Source organism: Drosophila eugracilis, unplaced genomic scaffold, assembly GCF_018153835.1.
Source record: "Drosophila eugracilis isolate 14026-0451.02 unplaced genomic scaffold, ASM1815383v1 contig_952, whole genome shotgun sequence".
NCBI classification, from domain to species: Eukaryota; Metazoa; Arthropoda; class Insecta; order Diptera; family Drosophilidae; genus Drosophila; species Drosophila eugracilis.
The window spans coordinates 43,437-55,605 of NW_024573870.1; the positions used below are offsets into that span (position 1 = coordinate 43,437).

Genomic DNA, 12,169 nt, shown 5'->3' on the forward strand with positions numbered 1-12,169 from the left:
TGTGCCTTAAAAATGTTTATGGACTTGCCGCGTTTTTGGGCAGTAAAATGTTTCGAGTGCACTCGAAAAGCAGCACTTGAGGCTTGATTAGTGTGATTTAGTTACAGGCCGTGTGCCAGGCGCATGACACAAGCTCCTCAGCGCTCAGCTCAGCTCAGCTTCGAAACTATCAAACTACCAAACTACCAAGCTGGCAAAGGCAGAGCTCGACTTCAGATACAGATACAAATGCGGAGCTGGCTCGTCTGACTTACATTCAACATCCCGTTGAACGTTCGATGCCCCTCGGATGCCTCTTGTAGTTTGCACAATATTTGATTCCATCAGTGGCAGTCGTGGCAAAAAGGGGTGGTGGGGATGGGGATGGCCGCCCGGAGGGGGTGGCGGGCGTTTGCTGGGCCCACTGTGCGCAATTTGCTACACGAAACTGTGCCAAACATCTGCGCCTTGAGTACCTTCGGCTGCTTTTCGCCGCTTTTTTTCCCGCTGCCGATGCCAGAGTAGGAAATGAAAACATCTGCTGACTGATTGCCCCCTGGTCGCAGTTTTGCAGCCAGAAAAACGCCAGGAAAGGAGGATCATCCGTCTCACGACGAACATTCAATGCACTCCCCAATCGATCACCTGGGAATGTAAGCTAAAACGATCTTAAATCGATGTCTGTTTACCAAAAGAGACATTCAATTATCTTTTTAGAATGAACAAAAGCAATAACTTGGATCTCAAAAATTGAAATACAATTTAGCTTCTTTATGTTGAGCATTAAAATTAAGTTTAGATTGAAATTAAGGTTTTAATCCAATAAATATTTTATATGTTTTTAATAACAAAAGTCTATTGAAAGTTTCTTAAGCTATGTAATTATAATTTAACGTTTAATACCCCATAGTAGAATATAATTTCATTAATTTTAATAATCTTTCTTAATAAAATGATTAATTAAATTTTTAGTATATCAATTTGTTTAACTAACCTCATTACCTAATGCTGTTTTTATTAAGAATAAAAAAGTGCTCATTAAAAATGAATTCCTTGGCTAATTAAGCCACAAAGCGAGCCGACTGGCGGTAAGTGCATTTGAAAGCCAAAAGTCTGCCCAATCACTCAGCCAAGTTATGAACTACAGTTAGTCGGAGTTAGCCTGGCCGAGTGCCCGGCAATGTGGGTCTTCATGGATCAATGGGATACGCGTGATGTCCTTCGGCTAGATTCTGTTTGCTGCTCTGCGCTTTGCACGTCTTCCGTTTGCCCGATTTCGTTGGCCATAATTGTGCCATTAACGTGGCCGACTGCAGACTGGGCCTCCCTTACTCCTCCAATCTCCCTCTGCCATTTCCATTTCCATTTCCCAACCCTTTCCCCTTTTTGGCTTGTGTCTACATTTGCATCCGTTTAGGCAGGCATTTTTCCTGCCTTTCGAAAGTCGCATTTAACGGTCCCTCCTAATGTGCCCATGGATGCGCTTTTCCACCCACACGAAAAAAAATATTTGTTTTAAGTTTAGTTTAAAGTGTTCGGTTTATTCGGTTAGAATTCTTACATAGATCTATATAAATGCATATCCGATCGTACTAATATATGCTTTGAAAAGAAGTTGAGAAGTTGAAAAACATAACTCCCTCAACGGATGATTTTTAACTTCTAAATTCTGATAACTTTTGAAATTTAAGGATCACATATTTTTCCGAGTGCCTTCCACATTTGAGCGGAGGATTCAGGCCCGATTTGATCCGTTTTTGGGGCGTGTAACTGGGGCGCAACAATGGCCATTTGCGCAACTGGCACATAATCAACAGTTGCTTAGTCAGGGCGTTATGGATAGCGTTCCTTCGAATTTCCACATTTCGATCCAGGCCACAGTCAAGGTTTCCACTACTCTTCAGCTCCAACTTTATCCATGCTCGTTATCATAATGTGTTGGCTCATTTGGATGGGCTGCCTCAGATCCCCTGGATACTAGGGGGATACTCGATGAGGTGGGTGGATCCATGTGCATCGGGAGCTCGACGACTCTGTAATCAGTGAGGTGTGAGTGACCTGGATAAGGTTGGTCAGCAGCGGTCGATGGAGATGGAGCTAGAGTTGGAGTTGGAGGAAATTGCTGGGCCAGCTAACCGAAGAGAATGTTGGGTGAAATACCTCGGTAAAAAGCTACTTGATCCTCTCATATTAAAAAGCATTTCTTGGAGCCATAAACGGTTAGAAAGGTTGAAACTAGTAGAAAACCACTTGCCATGCCCGTTGGGCGGTTGGATGGCATTCCTTGACCTCGGCGATTTCTTTGGGTGGCGATCTGGTTTTGGGAGCCGGAAAAATAACTGAAGGAATGAATCCAAGATAGAAGATACTTAATTGCCAACAGATCCGGTATGATATTGTTACTGTAGCTACCTTAGAAAGTAATAGATAATTACTATGTTTGATTAAAGTATAAAAGATTCACCTTTGATTCCTAATTCTAACCAAAGCTAAGATTATTTGGCCATGCAATGTCTCCTTGAGATATCATGGAAATCACTAATGACCATTCTCATATTTCTACCTAGATAATTGGCCAACATGTTGCCCAAGAATTTGTTCATCCACTCCGGTTGCTCCACTACAAAATTCTGCCGTCTTCAATTAACGCCCAAAGATCAATTTTCGGTCGTAGACTGTGACCAAATAACCGAGTAATGCGCTAAGTCTAGATTCTTTCTGGCCGAGATCAGGGCGGGGCACACTGGATGTGAAACCAATTACCAATTATCTACTGTTTTCCACACAAATTTAACATAATTTGGCCAGTTTTGCGTTCAAATTTGTGGCACAATTTGTGGAAGTTGGCTGTGGTCAGGGCCAGCAAACGGCTATACGACCGAAAAAAAAGAAGGGGCGGTCACACGAGGGGGGAGTTGACTCCGGCTGACTCCAATTGTGGCCGAAGATTATTATTTTGGCTACCGACTGACTGCCAAGCGTATTTCGCATAATCGAAAGTGACCGAACCGCAGCTATTTGACTGATCTTTTGTATGCCACTCGGGTAACGGTCGATCGTTGGTGGTTATGCACAGGTTGAAAAAATATTGAGTATTAACAGGAGAAAAAAGAAGAAAAATAAAAACCGAATAGACTTTGGCAAAAAATGATTGATGCCAATGGCGAGCGCCCCGGCTAATACAATTTAAAATTCAGTTAAAAACAAAAGACCAAACAGAAACAAACGAAATACGGATTGGTAAAATATAAAAGACAAAAAAATCGAAGAAAAAAAAAAAATGAAAAGTATTCATGGATAGATCGCATAGTTTTAACCGCATTTCGCCGAAGGCGTAACACACTCTAAACCGGAAGGGTAATTAACTCGCTTTGCCGATCACGCCTTTGCATTCAGATCAGACTCCGGAGATCGGAGTCGAGATGGATGGATGGATGGATGGATAGATATAGATGACTTGGGTTGGTTGCTGCTGCTTGCCCAGATGGATGGATGGTCGGGCGGGTGTATTAAAAAGCTATAAGTTTCGGGTTTCGTTTCGTTTTGGTCTCTCGATCTCTTTTTTGTTTTTTGTATATTTTATTATATTTTTGCTCTACGGCAATGATTAATATTCGGGCGAGTTGGTTTATAGGCAAATGCGTTCACAATTATGTTTTGGGTCTGCGGCCAGGATTGATGGGTGTATAAAGTCTTCTTTTATGCGGTAATTGAGTGTAGATGAACCAACCTCTTTCAATGGCTTTATTATGCCCACAAAGTTAGGTTTGGCTTGTGCGGTTTTTCCCTGATCTCGATTCAGGAAAGATGAGCCAATAAATTATAGGGAGCGCGGGAAAATTTGACTGATGAATGCTGGATAAGTCTGGAAAATGTTTACTTGCTTTAAAATTGTGAAAAAGTGAAATTAATCGCGACCTAATATTGGAATCATAAAGAAGTTTACCACTTTAACCCATTAAAAACCATTCAGCTTTAATGCGATTGTTTCATTTATTGATTTTTCATATTTCATAACGATCCTTTCTGGTTTTTCATATATATAATAATAATAATATAATTAAACGTTAAGTAAATGTTATAAAATTGATTTTGTTTTTCGGGTTTTTCTTTTTGTTTTTGTGTTTGTTTTTGTTGATTTGTTGGTTGAGAATTGCAATAATTAGCTCTATAAATATGTTAAACTTACATAGAATACGTTATAAATCGATTTACACATATAGATTTATGTATACCATATATAAAGCCTATACACGTACACAATCAAAATATTCATATATCTAAATGTTTATTATGTAATGTATATAATCCACAGAGTTTCAAAGTAGTTGAAATCGAGTCACTAAGTTAAGACTTGCATATGTCTATGTACAGATGTTTAAATTAGCTACACTTTAAAGGTGGTTTTAGAGTGGTTTTAAGTATGTATATATAGTTAGATATATAGTTTATTAAGTTTTTCCCTTTAAATTGTAGTTTAAGTTTTGATGCTTCACCGTCTTTTTCCATTGATTGCATAGCTAATGTTTAGTGTTTCGTTTTTAGTACAAGTTGTGTGGAAATGGTAACTACTTAAAGATAGGTTTTCCCTCTCGGAGGCACGCTTAAGTAAGAGTTAAAGTAAGTTTTTCATTTAACAACAACAAGGATAGGTCTCTCTTCTTCAGGCTTTCTAAGAGCTTATTGTTATGGCCTTGGGGTTGTTGTTGCCCCTGCTGCTGTTGTTGTTGCTGATGTTGCTGATGTTGTTGTTGAAGTTGTTGCTGTCCTTTTCAAGGTTCACGGACTGATCATCGCTATTGGGATACTCCTCGGTATCGCCCTCATTACCGGCCAAACTATTCGGCGTGTAGACTCGGTTCATGAATTTGCGTATATCATCGAAGTACTCTTCCCGCTCGGCAATGCCATTGGAACTGGGCGAATCCCGGAAGTTATTGCCCTCCGACTCGTGCTTCTTCACGTGCCGATCGAGATTCGTCTGCTGGCCAAAGGACCGATCGCAGAGTTCGCAGCGAAAGGGACGCTCCTTGTTGTGGATATTCCTAACGTGACGCTGCAGGTTCGAGGATATACTAAATGCCCGATCGCAGTACTTGCAGGGATACGGTTGCTCCCCTGTGTGGGTTCTCAAGTGGCGTGTCAGATTGGCCGATCGGGGAAATACTTTGCCGCAGAACTTGCAGGAATAACGATCCTTGCTCTTGAGCCCAACGTTGCCCGTTGAGAATTTCACGGGCGGAAGCGGCCGCTTTGGGGCAACTACACTGGCGGCTTCCGCCAGCAGCGCCTCAATGCCGCGCCGTCCGCCCGTTGGGCATAAAAAAGGAAACCTCGTACGGTAGATCTCTTCCAGCAATAGTGGATGTATGGTGGGCTGAGTCTGTGGGTGGGCTAGATGAGCCAAAGCGGTAAAGTCCGCTGGTCCGGCCGCTGCCGATGCCGCTGCTGCTGCCATTGCTGCCGGTAACGCTCCGCCCTCAGATGTGCTGCTTAGCTCACCACCAGCACTTGTGGGCGGGGATGGCGAGGGGGTAAGGCCGGGCGAGGCGGTGGGCGTGGGACTGCTGCCCTTAAAGGATTTGTGCGAGGTGGATGACTCTGCCGAACTGTGTGACTTTCGCATTTTTGGTGGTGGCTCCATTTCAGCATCGAATTCGTGTATCCTGGGCATAAACCTGCTGAACATGAGGTTTTCGTCTTCAGGGGCATGAAGGTAAGCGACCGGAGATGAGCGTTTGCGGCATACTGAAAGATCTAGTGGAGCATCTCCTCCAGAAGGAGTGTCCGCGGGCGGTGGAGTGCTCATAATGTCAATGGATTTCTGAGGATCAAGAAAGTAAAAGATATTTATGAGTATAAAGTTGAAGGACGGAATAGAAGAATTTTCTTTAACTTACCCTATCATCCTCGGTCTGCTGTTGATCCGGACTGCTCACCCTCTCGGGTTCCTGTTTCATCTCGTTTTGCTCCTCAGATTTCGATTCATTTTTCATATCCTCTGGTTTCTTTTTGATATCCAGAGAATTCCGACTCTCTTCGTCTTCTTCTTCGGATACGTTCAGGTGCGGTTCCCTTTTGAGATTTTCCTCCATCTTAAAGGCCAACTCCTTCTCCTTAACTTTGTCATAGACCACCTGCGAATCACTGGCCTCGCCGTTTAGGAAGCCAAAAGGTAGTTTTTGATCAAAGGCGGATATCGGAGACGTAACCTCGGATCCCCCACATCCCATTTCCATGTGAGTTTTCGAGAAAAACATTGGAATGTTTGTAGGATGAAGTGGATTTTGTGGTAGAAAGGCTGGAAATCCATATGGCGAAAATCGGGGAAAGAACGGCGGTGCAGCGCCGAACATTAGGAAGGGATTCGGCGGTGTCGACATAGTGGCGGCTGAGGGCGAAGTTTCCGTGGACTCCCTTGGTGGCGCCGGACAGGTGGATGTGGCAGTTGGGGCCAAATGTGGTTGATGCGGAATAGAATGCGGATGCGGATGGTGGCGATTCACGTGCTGATTCCGATAAACCGGACCCGCTGAATCACAGAACTTTTTGTGCTTGGTTAGGGAGGTCAAGGTGCTGAAACTCTGATGGCACTTGTCGCACTTCATTTGCTGCCGACAGGTGGCATGCATCCGTTTGTGACGGCACAGATTCGAGAATTGAGTATACGCCTTGGCACACACCTCGCAGGCGAAGGGCTTAACGGAACTATGGATGTGCTGGTGCTGCTTCAAGCCCGACGAGGTTCCGAACGTTTTCCCGCACTCCGGACACGGATGACAGCGAGCTCCGACGTGGTAGGCGCGAATATGCCGCTGTAAATTCGAGGGGTCACAAAATACCTGCAAAATACAGATCACAAACGGTGTGAGTTGCGATTGGTTGTCGGCAGTGAAAAAAAAAGTATATACACAGTGAGAAATATATATTTTTTCTATAGATAATAATGAAATAAGACAATTAGTATCAATAAAAATGATTTGAAAGAATATAAAAGAAATGTCCTAAGTCATCTTGTTAATGCAAAATTGGTTGGCAAATTTAATGACCTGCCTTGTTTCTTTCTCTGTATAAAATATGAAACTGGTTGGGTGATCTGGTTCCAAATCAAAATGAAACGAAACTGAAATTAATCAATCATCTGGCGTTGCGCTGTTGCTGCTTTTGCTGCTTTTGCCGCTTAAACGGATCTCTTTTGGGCTAGACAATAACCGACGCTCTCCGAGATTACGCAAAGGTAACCGAAGCAATAACAGCGAATGGCAACAACATCATCTCCACCCACTACTGGCAGCAGCCAAACACCTTCGTCAATTATTAACATCAATTGCTACAATTGTCATTGCATGGCTCGAAGCATCTTACACCCCCTCGAAGGTCTATAAACCAAGATCAGGGCTGGACAATAGAAACCAGTAACATGGCCATCAATAAGTGAAGGGAAAAGGGAACAGAAATGTTGGTCTTGAAATATGAAAGTTACTTAGTAAAAAGAAGAAAATGAAAAAGGATAGTTTGAGTGTAAAATTGTAAAATCTATTTTTTATTAGTCACTAAATGGCTTTGAATAGATGAAGTTGTTTAGTTGTTAAAAAATATATAAAAGGTAATTTAATTTAAATTTAATCGTTTCCCTACCAAACTTTGTGACAAATACAGCGACCAGCCCTAAACCGAAAGTACTCAAGCTCAAGCTCGCACTTTTCGTTTGTCGGAGGGGCTAAGGCAATGACAGATCTGGCTTGGGATTGGGAAGAGGATAAAGGGGAAGTGGGCCGGCGGGGGAGTGTGCGATGGAACAGGGGCAGAGACAGGGGATCCAGCCTGGCATCCAGTTTTGTGTACCCACTTCAAACTTGATTTCGGTCAGCCGTTTCGACTCCCCCGTCGCCTTTTTTTTTTACGAAACTGTTATGCCTAATCATGCTGTCATAATGCGCTACGAATTCATATCAAACGATGATCGAGGCAGCCTTTTTTGTCTATCTCTATGAGCCACACAAAAGATGGAAAATCGGGGGGATAAGGCGGGTGGAGGGAGGACAGAGAGAAAGAGAGGCGACATACAAGAATAGCTCGTGCTATAACTACATCAAATGGATTAGATTCAACTACTCTCCAAAAAACGCCACAAAAGACAACGACAACAACTACAACAAAAGTATATATAACGACAACGACGATCATGGTGTTACAGCAATAACAACAACTTGGGGAATAGCAACTATAGAAGCAGTGAAAAAAATTAGACTAATTAATCAAATTTATAAAGAAAAAGAAGATAAAAGGACATGATTTTAAAAATAACAAAGATTTATAGTCTCCATGTTTTAAGCACAAAGTTTTAAGACCATTTTTTAATTCTAGAAGAATATCTTCATTTTGATTTTTCTCAGTGCCTTGAAAGATGAAAAGCAGTCGCTGCTTCGGTGGGTTGAGTGTAGGTGTTTTGGCATTCGGTGGTGCAGGAGTAAAGAAGTGGAGAAGTGGTGCAGAGTCACCGACGAGATCTCTGTTTTTCTGTGGAATGTGTCTTGGGTGGGGGGCAGCAATAGCAAGGAGGTAGATTATACGGGGAGGCGGGGCTGTGTAAGCCAAGATCTAGGAGCGTACGTGGGGTCAGTGAAGGCATCAGTGCCTGTGGGTCCATGGCCTGAAGATGAGATCAGACTCTGGTAGCCTAATGGAGTTGAAACTTCTGGTTAAAGTTACAGAGAAATAAACTAAGAATGCTCGAATTTCAGATGGAGATTGAGGGGAAATCAGACATTTATTTGGATATTAAGGAAGGAAACTTTTTAAATTTCTTTTAGATAAAAAAGGCAATGTTTTAGGTTTAAAATATAACTTTGTAAATAGAATATAGAAGATAGCCTCACACATTCCTGTGCTACTTTAAGTCCCCGTCAGTTAACCCCCAACGACTTCACTATTGTGCACTCAACTGCCTCATCACGGATTCCAAGCTAAGCCCTCGAACAAAGCCTTGTAGATCCGTGGCAAATCCCTTTGGAAACGCTTTAAGCCGGCTGCTTAAAACAAACAAAGCTGACAGCTGCAGGGCCCCGCTCTTTTTTTTTTGGCCTGTCAGAGGGCCAACAGAAATCTCTAAAAAAAAAAGCTCGGACTCCGGCGAGAAAGTCTCTGGCCCAAAAGATCGATCATCATTTGTTTTGGGCCGAGTGGCTCCCGTTTAGGGATGGGTTTCTTTTTCGGAGATACGTAGATGAAGAACGAGAGTTGGGGAACCACAATGCGTGCTACTTACATGCCACCGAAACAATTACAGAGCGCTAAGTAAACCAACTGTAATGCTCGATAGACATTGAAATACCGTTCGATTTGGAAATGGAAATAGGGAAAAGCCAAGAGAAAAGGCCTGGCTGCGACCACAAGATCGTAATCAACATGCCATTAAAACATCTTTGGAAGATGTCGATGTCGATGTCGAAGTCGCAGTGCCGATGACAATGACGCATGAAACGAATCGTTCGATGGATGGATGATTTTCGATGGCTAGAGATGGATGATGTTGTGCCTCCACTCCACTCCAAGCCCTTTTGATTTCGCTTTGGCATTCAAATGCATCTAGCGAAGATGAACTCAACAAAAGGCGGGCCGTAAAGGGGGCTGCGACAGGGTTTCTTCATTACGGGTCGCTTAAGTGTTTCTGCTTTGGATGAGTACACGCCCTGATTTTTCAGCTATTGCAAGTAAGCCGCTCAGCGCGTGCTCAATAGTGGACCAGGAGCGTGGAGGGCAGCGGTAGATACTCTTAAAAGCCAAGTTAGCAGCCCGCGGCTATTGATCCGCTAGAAATCAAAAGTCTTTTTATGTTGCCAAGCCACCAGAGCACCACGAGCTGATACAATAATTAATGACGGCGTAAGTTTTCGGCCGATCGAAGGTTGTCGGTGGTAACAGAAGCTTTAGCCTGGATGCTCTCTCTTTATCTTAAACTTGGACGTATTTGTAGAAAATGTATCTAACTTTTATTAGCTATTTTATGATACTACTTATTGAGGCCTTTCGTTTGGGTATTCAAATAATTTAAGAACTATTTTCCATTCTTACTTGTCCTTTTTTCCCTAAATTTTCTACACATTTTATAATTTTGGTTTTAAAATTCAAATTAAAAGAGGGCTCACCTTGCTGCAGTTTTCGCAGGAATATTTCCGTATATTATTGTGGGAGATCGCTTCGTGTTTGATCAGCAGAGGACGATGGCAGAATCGCAATGGGCATTGCTTGCAGCTGAACTCGTCCTGCTTGTAATGATGAGCGCCCACCAGGTGATCGTCCAAGCTGTAAAAGAAAAATAATGAAAATGCGCACATAAGTCAAAGGAAAACTCTAGGTTGGAAGGCAATGAAGTACATGCTCCTTTGCCGCCCTTATCTGACTGGCTGTCATCGGAAGTGAAATTAGCATTGTGACATTTTCGTGGGGCTCTCCGCCAAATCGCTGCGGTTCAATCAAAGTCATGTGCGCCAGTTCACACGCCTTTGTTTGCCGACCACCTGGGATAACGCCCCCCTCGACGAAAATCCCACCCACTTTTCTGGACGGGCGTCAATTAGTCAAATGATGTTCAATATTTAATATGCGCGCCCAGCTGATAAGCGATCTCTTTCCAAAAAAAATACAAATACAAAACAGCTGTGGCCAATGAGCAAAGGCGTCCTTGATGGAGGCGAATTGTGGCCAAAAGTGGTGCGTGGTGGTGCGATGCTTATCGGACTTGTATGTGGGTGGAGTAAAATCAGGCAAAAAAAAAATATATATATATAGCAAAGCGATGTCGACAAGAGGCGGCAACGTTTTCATTTTTCTTTGTTTTGTCATCGTCATGGAAGAGTTGATAGTTCCAAGCCCTCCGCAACTCCCCCCAAAAAGCGCCCGCCTTTTCGTTACCTTCACCTGAAGTGTGGGCGTTTGTTTGGCTTACAGTCCATGCATGTTCAACATCAGATAAATGGCAAAAAAAAACAAAATAAAAAAAAATGGGAAAATAGAGAGACAGGCTGGACACGCAGACATTGCTCACATAGCTTCCCTTCCATCTAGAGCTCCTCATGTAAAATTCAATAAATCACCGGCACTGATAAGTGCACCCCAGGGGGGTTGGGGAACCCAACCACCCACACCCACTCTAGTAACGGTAAACATATACCGCTCCACATCTCGGGCCAAACATCAAATCAAAGCTCGCTTTTAGCACTTCAACTTAAATATATGGCTATCTATGATTATAGCCATCGTATGTAGGTACATTTATATCCTCACATATATACGGGGATATAGAAATGTCATTTGCGTGTCGCCTCCAATTGTTGCTCTTGCCTTTGTCGCTGCTTGTGGGTCGGTCATTTATTTATTACAACGCAAAACATTTGTAAATATTGGGACAAAACTTTTGCATTAACCACTTGAGTGGATGGCTGATGGCAATGTTGATTTTTGTGAAGAGGGAAAACTAAATGGCCAGATAGATGTTCAGATATTTGAGGGAAAGCGGACAGTTATTAACTAGGGAAAGTAATGATGTTTCTTAACAATTACGTAACTTCTGAATGATTGAATGAATAAAAATCTTGAAACACTAAGTTCCTAAGCGAAGATTTCACGTTTTTTTTTATGATCACAGCAGGCCAGCGGACTACTGGAGCTCTTAGTCGTAAAACTGAAAACAAACTTTGAAAGAATCGAAATGAAGCCAAATGAAATCGAAATGCCGAACAAATGCAGGAGGCATTAAGGCTCAGTTAACACCTACAGATTGCACATTTGTGCCCATAAAAAACCAATCATGGTACGGGCCAAGCCGTAGTCTACATTAAACTTTAGTGAGCAAAAGCGAACCGAAAGCCAGTCAAATCAAGACCAAGACCATTTCAATTCATTTCGGAGCTCAGAGATCTCAGAGTTTACTCTCACTTTCGGTCGAGCGTCTCTTGGCTATTTAATGGCACTTTTATTTGCCGCACTATTATCGCCATCAACTTTTAATTAAGATCTCCGCCAAAGTTTGGCATTAGACCGCATATCCACTTAGATCCAAAGCGTTTAGCAACATTTGCGGATACTTTGTATCTCGTTCGGATTTCGGTTTTCAGATTTCTCTTTCAACTTCTACAAAGATTTTATTCGCTGCGCACCCATAATTCTTTTGGGTAAGTTGGAAGCTAAT

The 12,169-nt window shown here is 42.7% G+C and overlaps 1 protein-coding gene across 2 annotated transcripts in view; it reads right to left on the bottom strand.

The window, feature by feature from the left end:
• Positions 1-4,074: 4,074 nt before the first annotated feature.
• The window catches only part of LOC108107041 (transcription factor hamlet), a 30,152-nt gene continuing 22,057 nt past the window's right edge, over positions 4,075-12,169 (bottom strand). For both annotated transcript variants that reach the window (XM_017214401.2, XM_017214402.2), the window contains exons 6-8: positions 10,128-10,284; positions 5,880-6,821; positions 4,075-5,803 (exon numbers count right to left, since the gene is read on the bottom strand). In XM_017214401.2, the coding sequence (XP_017069890.2) occupies positions 4,652-5,803; positions 5,880-6,821; positions 10,128-10,284 (2,251 nt within the window). In that variant the 3' untranslated portion in view covers positions 4,075-4,651. The remainder of the gene's footprint in view (positions 5,804-5,879; positions 6,822-10,127; positions 10,285-12,169) is intronic.